We start from the raw sequence: 23,852 nt of genomic DNA on the forward strand, positions 1-23,852 counted from the left end.
AAACGGACTGTCATCTGGTACATTTTATATTAAACAGGTCGCATGGTGAGATGTTTGAGGTGCCCCATTGCCTATCACTCGGGAGATGGCTGTATTGCTGCGGGAAGTTTGTTTGTGTCATCCCACATTCTCATCTGTAGTAACCATTCCAAAAGGAGCAATCACTCTTCATCAGCTGTAAATGTAGGCTTTTGTTTCGTTTGTGCAAGAGGTGAGCCCTTTTTTGTTTTCCTCTGTTTATATCTTTGATGTCGAGTCGCTGATTTTATTAAGAACTGAACTGTACACGCATAAAACCCATATACTTTGAGCCCTGGGAAATTATTTTGTTCTCAGCCTTCCTCCAGGGCTATTAGAAATAGATTTAGTTCTGAACTTTCCCATAGCCTTGTAGCTGTCCATGCCTATTCTTGTGATGCCAAGTGCCCCAGGACAGCTGTTGGGATTTTGAGCATGTTATGGTATTGATTTCCTCAGACATTCCCTGGAAGCGTGAATACATTGACCTCATAGAAATGCAACCAGTGGGTCATCTTGAAGCTGGATGGGTTGAATTTTTTTGTAGTTCATGAAATAGCCCCCTTTTTGTGTATTACAAGCTAATTACTTTTATATGAAATAGTTTTCAATATGACTAACATGACTTGGAAAAATTACCCCTTCTTAAACTGGACATACTTAAGGAAGGGAATGTGTTCTCTAGTTCATTTTTACCAGTATTTCAGTAACCTCTCACCTTCCATTTTTTCCGTTTTAAAGGGAAAAAAAGATATTTAATTTGCCTTTGACTATATGAACTTAGTTATAGGATATCTGAGTAGTAAAAGATGATTATATATTGGAGTGGATTCTATTCTAATAGTGTAGTGACAAATTTCATGCAATCGTTTTTGGAAGACTGTGCAAAGGAATGGGAATAACCAGGTGCTGGGGATCCTAGTTTATATTCTATGGGTACAAGCAGTGATTTGGGGAGGCAGTATTAGGTACTGATGTTCCATAGTCATAGTTCATAGTACTTACATTTGTTGTGCCAAAATGGAAAAAACAATATGGACAAGTTTGGAGCTTAAAGAATTTGTTTAGAAGTAAATGAACAGTTTGGTATCATCCTGTTTGGTTCATTAGAGCATCAGCATTAGACATTGGTTAGGTAGAATTATTTTTGCCTGTATAAAGATATGTTATAGATTAGTGATCCCTAAATTTGGGTCTCAAGATGTTGGATTGTGGCTCCCAGAAGCTGAATTTGTACAGTAGTTAGCATTTTAGGGACCATGATTTGAGAACCAGATTTGAAAGAGAGAATGAAAACATTGGTTTCCTCTCCTGCTTGGGTGGTTATTTTATTTATAAGCAAAAAGTGCAGCTCCCACAGATCTTTGACATAAAGTACTTGCCTCTTTGAATAAATTTTATTATTTGTTCAGAATAATGACATTTGAAGGTTCAGTGGGAGGCAGTTAAGTTTTAGAGTGCCGAGCTTGAACCAAGCTGCTTGAAGCAATATGAAAGCAAATGCTTCGAATTTAATGGCGGGTGAAAATTTGGGAGACGAGGGTGGTCTAAATTCCTTTAGTGATTTCAGGGCAGTTTTAAATCTTCAAGAGTGACAACACAGACACTAGCCCATATTTGACTAGTTTGTTTACCAGAAGTTCATGGGGGGACCTTGTTGAAGGCCTTACTGAAATCCAGATATACTATATCCACAGTGTTCCCTGCATCTACCCAGCTCGTAACACTATCGAAAAAAGAGATCAGATTAGTCTGGCATGACGTGTTGGCTATTAGTGATAACTGCATTCCTTTCTAAGTGTTTACAGACCACCTCTTCCTTCCCTTGCACCCTTCCCTTCCTGCCCTGCATCTTAGTCTCGTTTGGGGTTTTTGCTAGTGCAAAAACATAGTAGAGCAATCCGGATCGTGGACCCTCACTCCAGTATAAACCAAGGGGGCCTTTTTTCAGCATTAAAATTTGCTGAAAAACTTAGTTATGTTAGACATTAAAAACCTTTAAATTGTAATAGGAGGAAAAGTTCATGTGATGCCCACTTCTTACTCGCTGCCACAAATACCTTCTTCAGGCCTGTTTGCCATATCCTATAATATTCCAAAGGATCTCCAAAACTTGTACAAGCTGCTTTTGGGAGGATGCGGACTACAGCACTTTGAAGGATCAAGGAAAATTATGGGCTCTTGACTTGTATTGAAGTGTTTTCCACTAATGCAAAGCCACTGTTGACTCCCTCCATCTCATTGCCATTCTGGTCTTGACTGGATAAATTATCCCAAAGTCCTCCCTTATGAGAGGCTGAAGAAGCAGATAGTTGTGCTATTAAATTGCTTTCGGTCTTTATTTTCAAGTCAAACAAGTTGACCTTAGGCTTGGTTGACTCGAGTTGTGTTGATTACGGACAATGCGCTGGTAGTACCCAAGATGACACATTTTTGTAGCTAGTTATTTGTCTCACTCAAATATATGAAGGGAAATAATTTGCTTATCAAAAAGCCGTGCTTGCTTATTAGATGTGCTATTAATTATCTTCTAAAGAGAAATGGAAGAAGTTCAAAGCAAATAAAAGCAGTAGGGAACAAGAGTATGGCTTTCCCCCAATAAATAATTTTCAGGAAAGATTGGCATTATGAAATTGCTTTTACGTAGGGTAGTTGCTTCTTTTGTTCTTTAATATGGATCATTGTTTTGGACCATGAACTGTAGTTCTGAAAAATAGTGAATCTTTACACTATGTTGTCGAAGGCTTTCATGGCCGGAATCACTGGGTTGCTGTGAGTTTTCTGGGCTGTATGTCCATGTTCCAGAAGCATTCTCTCCTAACGTTTCACCCAAATCTATGGCAGGCATCCTCAGAGCTTGCGAGGTTTGTTGGAAAATAGGCAAGTGGGGTTTATATATCTGGAATGTCTAGGGAGGGAGAAAGAACTCTTGTCTGTTTGAGGCAAGTGTGAATGTTGCAATTGATTGCCTTGATTAGCATTGAATAGCCTTGCAACTTCAAAGCTTGGCTGCTTCCTGCCTGGGGGAATCCTTTGTTGGGAGGTGATTAGCTGGCCCTGATTGTTTCTTATCTGGAATTCCCCTGTTTTTGAGTTTTGTTCTTTATTTACTGTCCTGATTTTAGAGGGTTTTTTAAATATTGGTAGCTGCAAGGCTATTCAATGCTAATCAAGGTGATCTGTTTTTGCTCTGTATTCTGGAAAAATCACTTTGTTCCTTTAAAACAGTTGTATTTGAGGACTGGAGACTGGTAAAAATTGAATATGAGGACCTGTGTGCTATTGGAGAAAATTCTCAGCTTGCTGAGAGACTTAGGCAAGAGTTCTGACTTCACTTTGGGGAGGATGTAATTTATAATGCTGGTTTGTTGCATGTATTTGAACATGGTATCTACCTGACACACCATCTCCCCCATCTAAATTCTTCCAGTGATGTGTTAAGAGCAGACATGTTCAAATAAACATGGCACAGCTTCAATCAGTTAGTTTCTTCCAAGGACCAAGGCTCCTTAGCCATTTTATGCACTGTGAAGTCCTCCCCGGGTGATACACGGCCTTTCTGTAGCAAATACTTTTCAAACACCCTGTATAATAGTCAGTTTGCAGTTTTAAATTCCTGATTCCTGTTGGTGGTGTTCCACATGTAGTTAAAATGGGAGCTGATAGGGAATGGGTCACACACAGATACGTTTTCGAAAGTGTAAATATTTAAAATAGAGTACCAGTAAAATCAGGTTTTGGATCCAGCTTTTTTTTCCTTTTTTCCTTTTTCACTCTTCTATAATGAGGCATGGATACCATCTTGCTCAACATAACAACCTCTCCGTAGACATAGAAACTTTTTTCTCTCACCTTTTCTTTCTCTTCATCACATCCCTTTTCTTTTTTATACTTAAACCATAAGTAAAATATGCATAAGTAGGTGTTTGATTTAGTTTTATTTTATTTTTTTCTCCTTATGGAATCATGGGTAGTTTCATTGCAACTCATTTCTTTCTGTTTGTTTCGTATAGGGCTGATAGTGCAGGATCATTCAGACCCCCTGTTCAGTTCATATGCCAATAAGTCCCACTACCTACTGAATGAATCAAATCGTGCTGAGTTGATGAAATTACCTATGATTCCTCCTTCTTCGTCAGCTTCCAAAAAGAAATGTGAGAAAGGTAACCAAAATAGCTTCTTTCTCTTTTTTAATTTTCTTTCACTTTTCCTGCTTTTGCTTTCTTTCTTTTTGTTTGCTTTAAACAATATATTAAGCTCTGTATGCTCATCTAGCACCTCCTTGTTGCGCTTCGTAAGCTTCACTCATTGCTTTTTTTGTGAGTGTATATTCATGTTGGCAAAAAATATTGCAAAAGGGCTTAAAATAATTGCTAGATGCCACTCAAGTCTTTAGTCATAGCTTGTCAGGGCTTATAGAGCTTCCTAGCTTGTGAGGAGCAACTCCCTCTTTATAGAATATGTTGTGTCTCTGTGTTGCATGTAAATATAATACCTATTAACCATGCAAAAAAGTGCAGTATCCATTTCAGACTGGTTAAGGTTCCCAGCTACCATGCTTTGGAGCCAGAATGGGGTGGTCTGTAGGTTCCAGGTAGGTGATCCTGTGATGCTAAGTGAGGACTACCAAGATCGACACCATGGTCTGTGTGATTCATGTTTCTCGGTTGCCTTAGGCTAGTCTAAGCTCTTGTTTTATGTCCTTTAATCCATTTGGAAACAAAGCTCTTTTAGTGTTCATTGCAAAGGTGAGGAAACTAGTTCCCAACTCCCCCAGTATCTGAACACCTTGTAGAGTGATGATTTAAACACCACAGATTCTCTGCCAGCAGAAAATCACACACATACACACCCAAAAAATGTCACAAGAAGAGTTATGAGGCCCCCTAGACACTCTATTCAAATTATCTTTAGTTGAAATGACATGGTGTGGGGATTTCCAAGGGCAGAAACATAGGCTTTGGCACCAACTACAGTTTCTCACCCCATTTTATTGCTGTGTTGGTATTCCTTAGACAATGTGTTGTCAAAGGCTTTCATGGCCGGGATCACAGGGTTGTTGTATGTTTTCCGGACTGTATGGCCATGTTCCAGAAGTATTCTCTCCTGACGTTTCGCCCACATCTATGGCAGGCATCGTCAGAGGATGCCTGCCATAGATGTGGGCGAAACGTCAGGAGAGAATACTTCTGGAACATGGCCATACAGCCCGGAAAACATACAACAACCCTATTCCTTAGACAGGTTTCCTTCCACATTAGTTTTAGAGGATATGGCATAACCACATGCCCGATTCCTTTGTCTGCTTCTTAATGGGAGTAACCCAAACTTTGGATTCTAGAAGTTTTGAATTTCAGTGGCTGGTGCTCAGGGATTCCAAAGTATCTGGTAAAGCTGAAGATTTCAAAGAGCTATGCTAAGGATCTGTGTTTATAGCCAGCAAATTTAGATAGCGAGAAGAGGATATAGATAGGTAGGAAGGCATGTTAACAACATGGTGATCTGATACCACTTGATAGTATTGCACAGCCTATGGCCCTCCAGGTATTTGAGACTCCAACTCCCAGAAGCCCTGGCCAGCTAGCCCAATGGTCAGGAATTCTGGGAGCTCGTCCCAAACACCTGTAGTTCTGCAGATTGAGCTCCACTGGCTTAGAGAGTCATCGCTGTTGGGTTTGATGTGTGTGGATGTGTGTGGAATTGACTGGTTCCTTGCAGATTTAAGTCTCAGAAAATTCGAAGTGGCTTTTTCCTTATTTCTTGAGATTCAGCAGACAACAAACCTGACATTTCAGAACCATTCAGAAGATAACTTTGTACTTAAATGATCACCTGAAAGTTATATTCTTTTTGGAACTGCCAAGGGTGGGGTGAGTGGCTCTGGGTTGCTGACAAAGCAAGAGAACCGACCTGCCCCCAACCCATTGCCTTCGCATCCACTTGATAGAAAGCATTAGTATTTTTTGAAGTCAGATTTGATGACAGTGAAGACTACCTGGAAAGGGAAACCCATGTATTCATTTCCTGTATTATTCATTTGTGGGAGCAAAAAAGTAGATCCACAAGATACATATAGGTTTTCATATGCATGGCATCAGTTGTAAGGACTTTTGGTGGTCTTGCCTCCCCAAGTCCCTGTCAGATGTACACTTCTGGAGACATGTCCTAATTATAATTTTAGTTCTATTCAGTTTGTGGAGGAATTATATCATCTCTGGCTATTTTAAATTCTCTAAATATGTTTAGAACTGGTGTCCTTACTAGACTAGACGGATTGTTTACTGTGTTGCTTTGGTTTTGTGAGTCTCCATCACTTGAGACAAAACAATTATTTTGAGCCCTCTTTTCTGCTTAGCTTCAGCAAATCTTACTAATGCATCATAAGAGCCAAATTTTCCTTGCTTAGCATTGAAGAATTTATGTGGTCCTATCTGTTGGGTTTTTGTTTTGTTTTGTTTTTTGCTTTTGTTTTCACATCTTTTGGCGTTTTACCATGTTTGGGCATTGTTTCAATGACGGGGGCTGTATTTCCTCTGCAGTCATGTTTATCCTTTTAAGAATTAATTGTGGGATTTTAAAATGAAAGGGAAATCCAACCATTCAGCCTTCGTTGCACTTCATGGCAGAGGAAATATAGTAATGATGTTGTTGGTGTTTTAAATGATTTTTTAAAATTCTGTTACAATCATTGAAATTACAGTTTTCAAAGTCTATAGGTAGACCAGATTTTCTGATGGCTTTTTTTAAAAAAAATAATCCAAATTTCTTTGGGATTAAAAGGGATTTAAGTAAGGGCTAGTTAGAAAATTTTGAGCAATTTTCCATGCAGGAGTTAAATGCTCTGACCTTTTACATGTAATGTTGCTAAGAGGTTGCTATAAAGTGATAGTCCTTACACCGAACTACAATTAATTTTTCATCAAATAAATATTTAACAACAGTGAAATTCCTGTCTTGATTCAAAAGGCAGATGCTTGATGCAGATGTAATGTTCCTCATCTCTTAACTCCACTTGCACACTTTTGGAAATGTTCTATCATTAGCAATAAAAACATTAAAATGTGACTTGTGAAGAAAATATTGCATGTATGGAGGTGTCCAAATGACTATAACCTGGTCTGTGTTTGAGAGATGGGGAACTGTTGCATCTGCATAGACCACTAAGGGTGTTAAACAGCTGGCAAATATTTGGAACTATTTTTCTGTTCCCTGATGTTTGAAGCAGGAAAAAATTGATCAACCTATAGGCTGCTTTTGTACACAAACTGGCTGCTAAGGGATCTGGTCATAGCAACACAGGTTCAAAACACATTTATGACACCTGAGAGAGGAACAATCTTAAAACAATTTTTATTGCCATTTTTTGGAAAGCAGGCCCAATTTACCAATTTGACAATGTGATCCAAAACCCTCAACTCTATTAACATCATTACCTGACTTGGGTTTTGTGTTTGATTAATCTTGTACATTCCCAGTGGTTGTGTTTTGATCCCACATTGTGACTCTGACTAGATCCTTTGCACCGTTTGTACTGAATAAAATGGTAAACCTGCAGATATTTCAGTTTTTAAAAAAGCAGAGCTGGAGAAACATGTCTTCCACCTGTAACTATAAAGTGAGCCATGTTGTTTGTTTAAAGGTGGGAAACTGTTGTGCTGCGAATCCTGCCCTGCATCCTTCCACCCGGAATGTCTTCACATAGAGATGCCAAATGGCTCCTGGAATTGCAATGACTGTAAAGCTGGCAAGAAGCTGCGATACAAGCAGATTGTGTGGGTCAAGCTTGGAAATTACAGGCAAGTGAAGACAGAGAAAAAAAAAGTTTGTGATTGCACTGGGTATTGCCATTGGCATTAGAGAACAAGTCTTCCATGGATAGAAGAGCCCTTTCTACGGGAGTCCAGTAAAACTGCCATTGAAGGGTAGAGGGCATTTTCACTGGTTTTCCTGTCCCGCAACCTCTTCTTTTTTACTGTTTTCTGAGAGCCTGCCTTCTCTCTGAAGGGGATGCAGAGAGAGACACGGAAAGAATAGCTTTACCCCTTTTGGGGCTAATGGGGACATCCCATGCGCAAAACTCAGTTGAAAGTAAATAGTCAGTTCTCCACATTCACTACTGTTAGGGGTGGAGGATCCCTGAGAAAATGGGGGGAAAACGTGAAATAAAAATGCTGTTTGTTTTTTTTTAAACTTCTGAGATATCTCTGTAGTTTCTCTAGCACAACATTATGGTCGACATATCATAAACAATAAATAGCCAGATTTATTAGTAAAAGCTCTTCTGGTATCTGCTAAATTCTATTGTAAATAAGGCTGAATTATAGCCTTCTATTTTTGTTTTCAGAGGTTCGTTGTACTTGGCTCCTTTGAGTAGCTTACTTGATAGGTCCCTCAAAACGAACGGAACTTAAAATTTGAATGAGTTACCTTTGTTTCACAAATTGGTGTTTATAAATTTCTGCTCACCTCGCCGGTATGTCTCCTTCTTTTTAGGTGGTGGCCAGCTGAGATCTGCAACCCCAGGTCTGTTCCTCTCAACATCCAGGGCCTCAAGCATGATATCGGGGACTTCCCAGTATTTTTCTTTGGTTCACATGACTACTATTGGGTACATCAGGGCAGAGTCTTTCCTTATGTTGAAGGAGACAAAAGCTTTGCAGAAGGGCAAACTAACATTAACAAGACCTTCAAGAAAGGTAACAATTGAACACAATTTCTGGTGGTTTCATGACAAAAACTCTACATTTTCTGTGTCTGCAATTAAATGTTTCCATGCCTAAAATATTCTCCATATTTTCCATGTTAACAACATCTTTCAAGTAGCAGTCTAGTATAATTCATGGTGAAATGCCACCACATTTAATTTATGAGATTATTATCTCAGTTCTTTAAAAATGTGCTCCTGGTTATCAGACTGTATTTTTTAATAATTTGACTACAGAAGAGGTAGGTGTAAGGTCCCATCTTTGGTAAATGCATTCCTTTTACACATTTCAGGAATAAAATGTCTTCCTTTTAAACTCATTTGTATTAGCACAGTTGTATATACATCAATTTATTATGAAATAATAGATGAAATCTCTAAGGTTTCTTTAAGTGGCTAACACTCCAGGTGTGAGATTGCTTAGAATTGTTTTGTTGTCGCTCACCGAATTTTATCTATATGTCAAGTGATTTTTCAAATTCTAGCCTTAACTCCTTCATGTGTTTTTGGATTCGTTTAAAACAGCACTTGAAGAAGCAGCAAAACGCTTCCAGGAACTCAAAGCACAAAGAGAAAGCAAAGAAGCACTTGAGATTGAGCGGAATTCCAGAAAGCCACCGCCCTATAAACATATTAAAGTGAGTTTTTCTCTCTATTATTATTATTATTATTATTATTATTATTATTATTATTATTATCATCATCATCATCATTATCTTTATATCCTGCCTTTCTCCCCATGGAGACGCAAGGCGGCTAACATCTATCCACACTAAACAGTTTAAAAAGAGCAAGACAAAAGTTAAAAAAACAATTAAAGCATAACAATGTGGTAAAAACACAATTGAAATACAGAAATTAAAATTCTCTATCTCCGTTTTCATGCTGGAGTTGTGTGCCCTTAGTACTGAGCTGACCCTGAAAAAAATGACCACAAGAAAACTATAATTTCAAGTCATCTGAAAGGTGATCTTTTCAACTAAGAGTTGAGGGAAGCTGTAGGTTGATGATGCCCCTGAGAACTAATGCTATGCTTTTTTATATATACAGTAGAGTCTCACTTATCCAAGCCTCGCTTATCCAAGCCTCTGGATTATCCAAGCCATTTTTGTAGTCAATGTTTGCAATATATCGTGATATTTTGGTGCTAAATTCGTAAATACAGTAATTACAACATAACATGACTGTGTATTGAACTCCTTTTTCTGTCAAATTTGTTGTATAACATGATGTTTTGGTGCTTAATTTGTAAAATCATAACCTAATTTGATGTTTAATAGGCTTTTCCTTAATCCCTCCTTATTATCCAAGATATTCGCTTATCCAAGCTTCTGCCGGCCCGTTTAGCTTGGATAAGTGAGACTCTACTGTAGTAGGAAATACAAGTTTTTAATTACTTCTATATTCTCTCTTCCATAGTCCAATAAAGTAGTAGGGAAGGTTCAGATTCAAGTTGCAGACTTATCGGAAATCCCTCGGTGCAACTGTAAGCCGTCGGATGAGAACCCCTGCGGGCTGGAGTCCGAATGCCTCAACCGGATGCTCCAATACGAGTGCCACCCTCAGGTTTGCCCCGCAGGAGAGGGTTGCCAGAACCAGTGTTTTACCAAAAGACTCTATCCAGAGGCAGAAATTATAAAGACGGACCGACGCGGCTGGGGTCTTAGGACAAAGCGGAATATTAAAAAGGTACCATTTCAGATGAAATCTTGGAACTCCTGCATCGGATCTGAACCAATGGCTACTTCCCCCCCCCCCCCCCCCTGTTTTATGTTTCATTAAGGAGCACAACTATAGATTTTGAGAAAACAGGTGAAAACGAAGACTCCTTCAGAACACAAAGCACTCTTATGGATCTGCTAATTTTTGTACACTTGCCCCTCCATATTTTTCTGGAATTGATTACTTACAGATTTGATTAAAAAGTTCTCTAGGAATCTCTGTGTCCTGCCAGTGCAATTCTGTGGTCAGCATCCAGCGACCATTGATTGTAGAGTTGTACTGAAGGAGCTAGAAATTCCCAGAGAGATGTTCTCTCTTTATGAAAAAAATTCATTTTTCACTTTCACAAGTTTCTGTATCCATACTCCCTGCAAATCTGGAGGGTTAACTACTGTTTTTCAGGGTTGAAAACAGTGTCCATTGAAGCCATGCTGAAAGCAGCATTTTTCTATGTCATTTACAGTTTTTAGACATAGATTCTCGTGAATTCTTGTGTTCAGCTTTTCTTTCAATTGAATGTTTTTAAACAATCAGCAAGAAGCATAATACTAACTCAAGCTCTCACATGTGTTGATTTTCAGCATTTGTATTAAATAAAATTGTGTTAGAACAATTACAGGGGTTATCATTTAATCTAGAGTTAAGCAGCAAGCATAATTTTCTTTGTCCAGTTTCTTTCACCATCAGGAGTTGGAAGGAACCAAATATTATTATTATTAGTGTTAAAATTGGAAGAAACTGTAACTCTGTTAATTTCTTCTGCAGCCTAGTGCCTTTAGATACTCTCCAAATTTCTGTGGCCCCATTTGATTCATTTGGCAAGATACCAAACTGATTAGTAATCTGTATACTCACAACCTTAAATTACAAAAACACAGCACATTTATCCCTTTTACATTGATACTTAGGAGGACAGTGCAAATCTGGAATTGATTACTCACAGATTTGATTAAAAAGTTCTCTAGGAATCTCTATATCCTGCCTTTATGATACAGCTCACTACAGAGATTTTTGTGAGTCCCAAGTCTCCAGTGTTCAAATCTAAATCTCATTTTACCTCTTCGTGTTGACTGTCTTTTTACAACAACTTGTATCTTTGGAAGCTTATAATAATGTTACCATGTCATTGTTTTTTTCTGTTTCTTTCAGGGTGAATTTGTCAATGAGTATGTGGGTGAATTGATTGACGAGGAAGAATGTCGGTTGCGGATCAAACGGGCCCATGAGAACAGCGTGACAAATTTTTATATGTTAACTGTTACAAAGGTAAACTGAAAGCAATCTTGTATCTGTATATGTCGGTGCGGATGCTTGTACAAGCGCAATAAGCAGTGTGTTTTAGTTTTCTCACCAATATTTAATTTTCCTATCTTAATTTTGGATTGTTGTTTGAAAATTCATTCTAATTTTAAGAATATTTGCAATCTTAACATTTGATTCATGTTAAATTCAGAATGACTGTCTCATGGTAGATGAAGAGGGCTTCATCTTCTGTCAGTTTGCAGAGCAAATCCCTTCTGTAAATACTGACCCAAATAGTTTTCTCCTTAAACTCTGTTTGCAGACAAAATGAGCATGATCTGCAATTAATTTATATTGTAAATACATGGTGAAAGAGCCATGCTGTAACAGTTTGCATATTGGACTGTGACTTCCAGAATTTAAGAGTTTGAACCCCCACTTGGCCACGGAAACCCACTGGCTGACCTTGGGCAAATCACACTCTCTCAGCCTCAGAGGAAGGCAATGGCAAACCCTTGTCTGAACAAACCTTTAAAAAAAACCCATTATGATAATGTCTCCATGCATCAGAAATGCCTTCAAGGCACATAACAACAACAACTTGGTGGAATTGATATAATTAAGCTTAAACTAAGCATGAAATCTGTCAGGTACTGTAACACTAGACTCTGTTTTGCTGTAGTAAGGTAAAAGATTGCCACTCTGTAAGATCAGTGCTTCAGTTCTATATTTCTCTTTGGTTGTATTGAAGGACCGCATAATAGATGCTGGCCCAAAGGGGAATTACTCTCGCTTTATGAACCACAGCTGCCACCCCAACTGTGAAACCCAGAAGTGGACGGTGAATGGGGATGTCCGAGTTGGGCTTTTTGCTGTGTGTGATATTCCTGCAGGTAAAAGTGTTTCCTGCATTTTTCTCTCTTCCTTTTCAAATTTAGACTTTGCTGTCAGCCTTCCTTGCTGCCCTATACTTGACCTTGACAAGCAAGGGAGTAGTCATGAACTTTGAGTGTTTTTTATATGGATCCAGCCTGTTCAAAATTTGACCTTGGTTGTTGCACCAGACATGGGAGATGCCTCCTACAAGGATGGTAAAACATCCAGGTGTCCCCTGGGCAATGGCCTTGCAGATGGCCAATTCTCGCAAACGAGAAGCGACTTTCAGTTTCTCAAGTCGCTCCTGACACACACACACACAAACAGACAGTTCTGAAGTATAAAAGCAAACATACTTGCAAACATTTCCCAGGCACCTGTTGTGTAAACAATGTCTTTTCAACTTCCAGGGATGGAGTTAACATTTAACTATAATCTGGATTGCCTGGGGAATGGCAGGACTGAATGCCATTGTGGAGCAGATAACTGCAGTGGATTCCTAGGAGTGCGGCCAAAGGTTAGTTATGGGACCTTCTGGGAATCGATCAGCAGGTGGGATGTAATGTTACATCTGAATCCACAGACAGTACAATATGTATCCAGTGAAGCTTACTGCTGTCGTGATCCCTCCCTATTATGTCTTCTTGTAATCTCTTACATGGATGCAACTAAACACAATGTCTGACTGACGCAATTTGGATAATGTGCTGCTTCTGACTACTGGGTGCTTGTATCTTCAGTGCTTGTCTTTGAAAAGCAGTTGGACTGCTGCTCCTATCAGCCCCTGGCAGCACAGTATGAGAATTGCAGTAGAAAAGTATCTGGAGCAGGGACGTCAAACTCATTTTCATCAAGGGGAATCCATAGAGACAGACGGCCAACTATAGTTTTGTTTTTGTTTTTTACATAGTGGTTGGTTCTCTTCAGTTTTTACCCAGTTTGTGTCCCTAGATGTTACTGAACGACAAACCCCATCATTTTTGATGATCTGCCATGTGGGCTGGAGATAGGAATTGCAGCCCAACAACACCTGTGGCTCAGAGGCTGGGGAAATATTAGAGTCGAATATGCTATCCATAAGCCTTGTATCTAAATTCAAATCCCACTCTCCTGACAAAACAGAAACAGAACAAACTGCAGCCTTCCAGATGTTACTGTATCCCAACTCTCATCAGCTGTAGTCATGATGTCTAATTATGAGGAATATAGGAGTTGTAGTTCAGCATCTGGAGGAGAGTCACATACAATGATACGAATAATTGATTTTGACGCATGTGATCTGGAGAATCATGTATCCTCCACTCCTGCTTTCGATACAGAAAGAAGAATGAGGGATTGTTGTTAGCTCTTCTTTTCTTTTGTAGAGCATTTCTAATTTTGTACTTTACCCTTCCCCTCAACTAGACGGCATGTGCAACTGCAAACGAAGAGAAGGCGAAAAATGCAAAATTGAAGCAGAAGAAGAGGAAGATAAAGACAGAGCAGAAGCAGATGCATGAGGACAACTGTTTCCAGTGTGGAGATGGGGGTGAATTGGTCATGTGTGACAAAAAAGACTGTCCCAAAGCGTACCACCTCCTCTGCCTTAACCTGACGCAGCCACCATTCGGTAGGTGCAAGAGGCCATCATTAACTAGTTATTCTTCACAATGTACTTACTAGAAGATGATTTTAAGCATTTAGTTATACCTGGGTTAGATGTACCACTGGGCTGAGGGTTGGGCACAGAAAGAAATGGCCGTCTTTTTGTGTGTTTTTTAATTGTCAAAAATTAATTTAAAATATTGGGGGGGGGGAATGGGAGGCAAGGGTAAACTATTACAGTAGAGTCTCACTTATCCAACATAAACAGGCCGGCAGAACATTGGATAAGCGAATATGTTAGATAATAAGGAGGGATTAAGGAAAAGCCTATTAAACATCAAATTAGGTTATGATTTTACAAATTAAGCACCAAAACATCATGTTATACAACAAATTTGACAGAAAAAGTGTTCAATACGCAGTAATGCTATGTAGTAATTACTGTATTTACGAATTTAGCACCAAAATATCACAATGTATTGAAAACATTGACTACAAAAATGCATTGGATAAACCAGAACATTGGATAAGTGAGACTCTACTGCAGGGGTCCTCAAACTTTTAAAGCAGAGGGCCGGTCCACAATCCTTCCGACTGTTGAGGGGCCAAATTATCATTTGGGGAAAAAAACCCAAACAAATTCCTATGCACACTGCACATAATCTTATTTGCAGTGCAAAACAATGACAATAACAATGAAAGAACAATACAATATTTAAAAATGAAAATAATTTTAACCAACATAAACCTATCAGGATTTCAATAGGAAGTTTGGGTCTGCTTCTGGCCAATGAGATAGTCAGGTTAATTAGGATTGTTGTTGTTGTGTGTCTTCAAGTCATTTCAGACTTTGGGCGAGCTTAAGTTCAAAATTATTTATTTATTCATTTACTACATTTATTTACTACATTTATATCCCACCCTAATCACCCCGAAGGGAACTCAGAGCAGCTGTATGTACATACAGTATATTATATTATTAGCATAGCACAATATTAGCATTATATATTACTATATTGAACTATATCACTATACTGTAATATATGTAATATATAATATATAATTGATATTATATGGTATTATTATTAGTATTGTATAAAATGATAATGTTATTATCAATATCATATGTATAGACAATATATTATATTATTAAAAGGGATATAAAATATTATATTATAAATGAGGGCGGGGGCCAGGTAAATGACCTTGGAGGGCCGCATCCGGCCCCCGGGCCTTAGTTTGGGGACCCCTGCTCTACTGTATTTGTTGGTTTGGATGGAAGAACAAGCCACCAACTGAATTGGAATCTATGAGATGAAGGGAGAAAGGCAGAAGGCTAAGTATGTTTGGGCCATCAGTTGGCAAGATGTTTGCATCATAACGGCTGAGTTAATTTACCTTTCTGTTTCTGTGTTTGCTGTCGTCAGGAAAATGGGAGTGTCCGTGGCACCAGTGTGAGATCTGTGGCAACCCGGCCACTTCATTCTGCGAGTTCTGCCCTCACGCTTATTGCAAAGAGCATGAAAAGGGAGCCCTCGTGGCCTCGGCCTTGGAGGGCCGCCCATGCTGCTCCGAACACAACCCTAAGGCCCCTGTGGCGCCAGAATACTGGTGCAAGATCAAGCGCCGGTTGGAACAACAGAATCCCGAGGAAGAGGCGAAGGAATGAACTGGTTTTCCCAAGGCTCCCCCCAAAATGAAACACCCCACTCACTCGGTGGCTAATCATTGTGAATTGAGATAATAATGTGCCATGGGACCCTCAGACTTTGTGTCTTTAGGACTGCCTCCATATAGCGCAAGCAGGGACCGTATGGCCTGGCATGGCAGTCAGAAGCCTGTGGCATCAAAGGTGATCAGATCCGTTATCCCGCAACCATGTCCTTTTGGGCTCTCGAAGAAGCGTCTTGCAATGTTTATGGTTAGAAGAAGATATCTTTTTCTGACATTGGGTGGGGAGGGGGGAAGACATCAAGTTTCAAGTATGTTCTTTCAGTGTAGGAACCAAACATTGCAAAAATATTTATTTATTTAATTTGTAATGGACATTTTGAGAGTTTCTGGTCCTATTGCAGTCAGTGTGTTTATAAGGAATAGCAGCGCCACCAGCTTGTATCTTATCTGTGTATCTATACGCCCCACCCCCAATACTCCACCCTTCAAAACGGTTTAGTTTTGGAACTAAAAAAGCTGCTCTGCTCACTGTTTGTGGGAGGTGAATGGAAAGTATATTTTGGCAATTGACGGTGAGATGCTTTCATTCCGGGAACTTTTCTGAGACAGGAAAATTATGTATGTAACTTTATTTTCCAGAGCATGAATGATGATATCAGTGTCCAAGGCTCTCCCACAGGAAACTAGACATGGCCCCCTTACCTTTGAAGCGCACTCTTTTTGACACTACATTTCCAGAAACTTCAAAAAAGCACTCTCTGCAGGGAACGTCTGATGTGCAATGTTCGGGACCCCAACTTTCTTTCAGGAGAGTCTCCTTTCAGTAGGCTATGTCCACAATACTCCTCTAATGATCGTGTGAAAAAAGACATAAGGCAGCATGAGGTTGCCTTAGGTTTTGCTCCGTGTCCAGTTCATTTATGCATATGTCACTTTTCTGTGGAATTTTAGGGTGATGAAGCAGACAGGTTTAGAAAAGATGACTTTTCTTGTTTGCTGCCAAACTCTTGACTTCACAGTTTGTGCTTTCAAGCTCTTCCCATCGCTGGGATCTAATTGATTCTTACTCTGGGGATCATGTACAGAGCAGGATTTGTAATTTTCCCACCAATATAAGACCTGATTATGATTTACCTCTACAATTTTAGAGGCAAAAATTGGCACATTCGTACATGATTCAGTAGCCTTGTTTCCCTGCTCCGTGTTTCTTTTTTCAGAAGCCTCAGGGTGCTGGGTGTTTAGAGTTTTCATTCTGGGGCTCTGTCACTGGTGTATTGTTCACTTTGGTCAAATGGGATCTCTCCATTGAATAAGGATGGTCAGTCCTTGAAAATAATGTTTGCGTATTTCAGTAACTCTCTTGTTAGTAGCTCTTCCCAATGCAACAACACAGCACTGAAATGCTAAAATCCTCAGACACATTCTCCTAGTAAATACTCTTAATCTTTCCTGAATATTTTTTCCCTTTTTTATGATGACCCATAGCTAATAATTCATGTTATTATCAGGCATAGATTTGCCAGTACTGGAAAACAGCTAGCAGGCCGGTATCTTCTTAAGGTTCTTTGATTTCCTTGCTTGGGTTTTCCAATAAGGCTCTTTTTTCTACCTGTTTTAATACTTTGTAATCTAAGGGAAAAGAAAGCACAGCTTCTTTTTACCCTATTTCTTTATATGTTTAAACATAATGACACCACGTTTCTTTGAATCCCCATAAGAGTCTTTTGACCCTTATGGGATTCGGTCGCTCTTGAATATTTTGTAGTTTTGTTGCATTTTCCTGTCAATATTTGTTCGCCGGTTGAACGGTACTGAGCCCGAAAGGAAGATGCAAAGGATTTGATAGCAAAGGGGTGGGTGAGTATAAAACACTACATTTTTGTGTATATTAAAACCTAGACTTTAGTTTGCTGATTGTATTGTTTGTCAGATTTTCTTGCTCACTTTTATTTTAAAATATATAAATATATTTGTTTTTCCCCAGTCTAACATTTCAAGTTTATAGAGATGTTCTTCAAATGGAGTTTTGCAAATGCTACACGTATTGCGCTTATTTCATACACTACTGTCACTTAGAATCATAGAATTGGAAGAGTCCTCTTCTGCCATCTAGTCCAAACTCCTGCCAAGAAGCAGAAAAATTGCATTTAACGCACCCCCAACAGATGGCAATGCCTCTGTTTGAAAGCCTCCAAAGAAGGAGCTTCCACCACACTCCGGGGCAGAGAGTTCCACTGCTGAACAGCTCTCCCAGTTAGGAAGTCCTTCCTAATGTTCAGGTGGAATCTCCTTTTCTGTAGTTTGGAGCCATTGTTCCACATCCTGTTCTCCAGCTTTCAACAAACTTGCCACCTCCCATCACATGACTTCCCATCACATATTTATACTTAATAGATATGAATGGCCAAACAGTTCCCAAATCCTCTGATAATGTATTTAAGAGGGCAAATAGTTCCGAAAACTTGACTTTGTTAGACAACAAACACCAATTATAAAGTGTTGATGGTATTTTGAAATGTAGCTACTGAATCAACTGTGGACAGAACTGGCTGTACTCATGAAAACACCCCGTATCTTAGGATACCCCATGTTATTTTAGAACCTTATAAAGCATCTCCCCAGTTTTCCATACCTTTCAGTCCTAGCCTTTTCATACACTTTAGAAGAATAAAAGGGAACCTGTTGTACTTAAGTGTAAGGCCCTGCGGCTCTATGGGAGTGATATTCAGAAGCATCATGGTTGCTTACATGTCAGTTGTGTACAGGGATTGTGTACAGTGTAGAATTGACTACTGTTCGGTTCACAAAAGACCTCAATTCCCATTAAGGCAAATAGCAACTTAATCCTATCCTTTGGATAAATGGGCACTCCATTGCCACGTCACTTTACAATATATATGACTATTTCCTCCACTAAAATGTACAAAGTGGAAGGCAAGGTGGTATTATTAGTGATATCATCGTCATTATAATTATTGATCATTATTATCATGCTAAGACATTGTAGTTCCCTAGGCCAAACATGATGGTTTTTAAAATTGCATTAATAATCCTTGATTTCAACTGATAGGTTTTAAAAAGTATCAGGGAGGGATATTTTTTTCCTGTTTGAAATGCAGAGCTTTAGTAATCAAGGTGACATATATATATACACACACACTAATCATGGAGGAAAGAGAACAAGCAATGGCACTGTGTTTTTTTCAGATGTGCCATGATCTCCCCTCCCTCCTGCTTATGGTTTAGGTGACTTGTCTCTTTCAAATAGACAATTGCTAAAGTAATGACGGAGATGAAGTTGAAGCTCTATGTGTGTGAAGACTAGCTTTCTTAGAACATGGTGCTGCCTTGAGTCCCTATATTGGGATAAAATTAAAATAAATAATATTAATTTGTCTACAGGCAGGGAATGTTGCAGCTGCTTGGCAGATAACATCCTCCTTTCTCCTCTGCTACTCCTCTTAAGATAAGGCCTAAGATTGTCTTCAGTGAAGAAACATTTAGCAAATTTAATACAGCTCTAGACATATTTAGTGTAAGTCTCCAACAAATGTTGCAGTCCTCCGTACTCTAAGGAATGAGCTCTACTTAGGCCAGAAGTATTTATTTTTAAGTAAACAGGAGGAATTTAGTGCAACTTGCTTTTAGTGCTGGCATAGGCTTTGTGTACAACCAGTTAGAGCTTGTTTTACCCCCTAGAGAGCATGCAGCTTAACTGGGGTCTACAAAACTACTGCATCTTGCTTTTCCTGTTACCTTTCCCATCAAGAAAATGTTTTTAGTTTAGGATTGCTACCTTCAGAACACTGGTGTTCAAAGGTTGTGCTGTGTGGACCCATGTCAGTCCACAAGCTATTGGCTATTGATATGCAGAGAGTTCCCAGTAGAAAAAATAACAAATGTTGACCAATGGATACAAATATGGTATTAATAGCTGGCACGTTTAAGGGGGAAACATAGAATCATAGAGTTGGAAGAGACCTCGTGAGCCATCCAGTCCAACCCCCTGCCAAGAAGCAGGAAAATCGCATTCAAACCAGTCCTCAAAATCAGAGAGCATAAGAAGAACATCACAGAAGTATTTTGGTTGTATTGCTATTTTGCCATTCACTAGAGCAGACCTTTCAAAACATTTCATGTTGGTGATGCACCTTGTAGCCATGCATCGCTTCGCAACACAGCCATTTAGTTTTACTGGCAAACCAGAGGTTAGACCAACCCCTTTAAAGAGATTCGGATGCCAACATAAACTGTAATAACGAAATGTATGGGGACACGACAAATCTAATGAAAACCTTTCATTAATGTTTTTTAAAGTATATGATATATTGGTTATTTCACATTTATGTTCGCATGACACATGTGCATGCTGCAGCTGACACACAAATGTGTAGCGACACACAGTTTGGAAAGCTCTGCACTTAGACTGCTTTATAGAAGCATAGTCTCTTAGAGATGGAAAGGACTACAAGGGCAATCCAATCTGATCCCTTGCCATGCAGAAATATGTAACTTAATCACTCCTGAAAAATACCTCTCGAATCTTGAAGACCTCCAAAATTGGGTAGTCTCTTTCCCTCAAAGGCAGTCTGTTCTGCTATTGGACAATTCTTGCTGCCAGTAAATTCTTCCCCAATTTCACATGTCATTTAAATCTATTGGTTCATGATCAAAAAATACATTTACTCTGTCTTATATATGGCATCACTTCAGAAGTTTAAAGATAGTTTTCATGTCCCCCCTCACATTGTCATTTTGGTGACACAGGAGCATGATCAGGTTATATCAAAGTACTGTGACAACTGAAATGATTTACTTCTATCTCCAAAAAAGATTAGAGAGTAATAAAGGCCAGTTTTGAAACTTTAGATTTGTTCACTAGGTATCTCCTGTGGGAAGAGAGATCAAACTGCTTCTGCTACATGTTTCTATAACTGCACATTTCTTGTGAAATATATTTTTCACAGCATGTCAAAAGAGTGGAGACTCTAGAAACCCTGATGGCGTTGGTGATCCCTACAAATGATCTTTAACCTAGTTTGGTCAAGTCTTGGGGAGAAAGCATAACTCAACTCTTGGGCTAGTTGCATGGACAACCAACCACATGTGTTGCTGTCTTTGCATTGCTTCTTCGTTCATCATGGTTCGGGCTGTATTTCATGAAGATATGAATGTGCTACTTATTGCTCTAGAGGTTTGCAGCAAGAGAAAATAGGTTCTGTAAAGATAACATATGTACCATGGGGTTGTTATTGTACATCCAAGAGAGGTGCGCACTCCATACATTATGTTTGAGCAGCTCTTAAAAGTCTACTTAAAATGCAGTGTGAGTAGAACTAAATTTAAAATCTTGTATTAAGATGAAGTAAAGCATTGGGGGCTGTTGTGCTTGGACTCTTCTAACATGTACAGGTGGCTTTGCTATCATGTAATTATTAGTATGTCATTGGCAACAACCTTCTAACCCAATAGGTGACTGTATATACTGCGACGTTATGGGTGAGGTTGGAAGGGGGAGAATGTCTGCCGCTGGTACGAATTATGTCACTTTAACATTGGAATCTCTGCCTCATTGAATTCAGGGTTTATATGTACTTGAAGCCGTTTCCATTCTTACTTTTACAGCTTGTGTTTTATTTATATGTTTTATATCGCTTTGTGAAAATTCCCTTGTACTTTGCCATGATTTCCATTTCCATTGCCCAGCTTGGATGCAAGGTGGACTGAAAGGACATGGAAAATGTGTTTTATGTCTGTGTATGGCTTTGCTACGCTATTTTTTAAAAAGAGCAGCGTTATAACTTCTCAAGATATTTTGCTTTCCCTTCGTTCTCCTCCCTTACACCGTTCAGGAAGAATATATATGTATGTATATATCTACCCTTCTCGAACTTCTGGTAGCTTTAGGGGTGGCGTTGACCAACTCAACATCCTATTCCGTCCTATTGAGGGATATAAACTGTGCTGCAGATATAATGGGCTGAGCCAAGTTACTTCGGGGTTTTGGGCAAGAAGAGATGGAGCAAATTTTGAGGAAGCCTAGGATTACAATCAGCCAAAAATTCATTCTGTAAGGTTGGTTTAGAAACCTTCATTTCAAAGGAAAATGCCTGAAAGCACTTCTTGGCAGATTGTGTTCCTACATTTGCAGTCATATGTAACTATTTCAAGGTAAATAAAGGTAAAATAAGCTACCACTTTGCCAAACCTGTTCCCGAAGTCACTGCTTCCAGAAGTAGTATTCGAGTCAGGCACTTAATATTATTCTGTTTCTATTGACTTGGAGAAATTAGATCATTATATTAAATCCCATTCGGAACAACAAGCCCCAGCCATCTCTACAAATTATGTCTCTGCCCAAACTGGGCGAAAACTTCCAATTTGCCTAATATTCCTCCATCTTGATCCGTATCTAGTAAAGTGTCATTTCCCTGCCGTCTTAAAGCAGGTAACATTGTGTTGCCATTGAAAACCAAGGTGGTAAAAATAGCTATGATGACTGTAACAAGACTGTATTTTTTATTGTTGATAAGGATATGTGCTTATTCTGGGGTTGCTATTGAAGGGAAAAAAGAAAATCCATTTGTACCCACACATGTGATAATTGCACAAAGGACACACTGATACCAACAATTTGTCTCCATTCCTGTGTACTCTTTATCTGTAACAATGACTTTGTAGAATCGTTCTTTCTGTAGACCTTGTTACGACGTACCAAACTTTGTAGATTCTGTGAAAAATGTTATTTTAACAAATATCACCAGAGTCTTTAATAGCGGAATCGTGAATATTCACTTTCGAAAACCCCCAATTATCTTAGGAGTTTCTCAAAGGCAAAGAGAAGCTCTGGACACTAATAAATAGTGTTAATTTTCCCGGGGGTGTTCCATGGGGACATTACTGTATTATGACTTGATGTTGCTGCGTAGACTTTTGAGACCTAACAACATTTTTGGAGGGTTTTGTTGTTATAGCCTATGTTCTCTTGCATAGTGTGAAATCTACAAAGCTTGGTTTAACCTGTACATAGATAGCTCATTGTTTACTAGTCATAGTGTATCTAGAAATTGCTTGTAATATTTTAGCTTCTTCTTGAATGTGAGTGACGGTAGGAACATATAATTTTTGTACATTATATTTACTGAGATGTTGCCTTTTTATTTTACAAATACTTTGGGATTCAGATGTGTTTTTGCTTCTGTGAGAAATTAATTTGGAAAGGTTTTTAAAATGACATTCCACTGATTTAAATCTTTGCTTGAGGTTGACTTCAATAAATTGTTCTGAATGTTCCAGTTAAGTAGGTGACTCTTGTTTTCTTTTTCCTCTTGCTCATTGCAAAAAAATCGGGATAGAAATAAATTAAAACTCTGAATGTGTAAAGATTGTAGGTGTGGACAGTAGAAGTGTGCGCGGTACCCTCCACCTTAACTATTCTTGCACAAATACTTAAGTAAAACATGTTATCAACTTAGCAACATCTCCATGGTTCTCCCCTCCTTCAACAATTCCAATGAAGTGAAAGTTATGCCGGTGGTGCCTATTCTCTTGATCCTCAAATGTACCTTCTCTAGTAGATCGGAACATACAGAGCTGAGTAATTGTTCATGCTTTAAGCTTAAATCTCATGTTGCACAATGATGCATTTTTATTTTGGAAATGCTACCTGTAAGTTCGTTACATTTATAATTTATAGAAGAGCTTTCCGAACATTTCATGTTGGTGACTCACTTTTCAGACATGCATCATCTCGCGACACAGTCATTCAGTTTTACTAGTAAACCGAAGGTTAAACCATCACCTTAGAAAAAATACACAGACATCAATTCTAATAACGAAATGTATGCGGACATAACAGATCTCATTAAGACCTTTTATTTACAGTTTTTAAAAACATGATCTGTAAGATAATAACAGGAGCCCCAGTGGCGAAGTGTGTTAAAGCGCTTAGCTGCTGAACTTGCAGACCGAAAGGTCCCAGGTTCAAACCCTGGGAGTGGAGTGAGCACCCGCTGTTAGCTCCAGCTCCTGC

At 38.9% G+C, this 23,852-nt stretch overlaps 1 protein-coding gene across 3 annotated transcripts in view; it reads left to right on the forward strand.

Annotated features, from left to right (window-relative positions):
* Window positions 1-23,120, forward strand: part of nsd3 (nuclear receptor binding SET domain protein 3) — a 52,765-nt gene extending 29,645 nt beyond the window's left edge. The window contains exons 14-24 of one of the 3 annotated variants that reach the window (XM_062961353.1): window positions 38-211; window positions 4,032-4,181; window positions 7,658-7,814; window positions 8,512-8,714; window positions 9,248-9,360; window positions 10,142-10,411; window positions 11,594-11,710; window positions 12,438-12,579; window positions 12,973-13,079; window positions 13,967-14,171; window positions 15,574-23,120. In XM_062961353.1, the coding sequence (XP_062817423.1) occupies window positions 38-211; window positions 4,032-4,181; window positions 7,658-7,814; window positions 8,512-8,714; window positions 9,248-9,360; window positions 10,142-10,411; window positions 11,594-11,710; window positions 12,438-12,579; window positions 12,973-13,079; window positions 13,967-14,171; window positions 15,574-15,815 (1,880 nt within the window). In that variant the 3' untranslated portion in view covers window positions 15,816-23,120. The remainder of the gene's footprint in view (window positions 1-37; window positions 212-4,031; window positions 4,182-7,657; window positions 7,815-8,511; window positions 8,715-9,247; window positions 9,361-10,141; window positions 10,412-11,593; window positions 11,711-12,437; window positions 12,580-12,972; window positions 13,080-13,966; window positions 14,172-15,573) is intronic. The other 2 variants (XM_062961354.1, XM_062961355.1) reach the window with 2 other exon arrangements.
* The last annotated feature ends 732 nt before the right edge of the window (window positions 23,121-23,852 follow it).

The sequence above is a fragment of the Anolis carolinensis genome, unplaced genomic scaffold (genome assembly GCF_035594765.1).
Source record: "Anolis carolinensis isolate JA03-04 unplaced genomic scaffold, rAnoCar3.1.pri scaffold_8, whole genome shotgun sequence".
NCBI classification, from domain to species: Eukaryota; Metazoa; Chordata; class Lepidosauria; order Squamata; family Dactyloidae; genus Anolis; species Anolis carolinensis.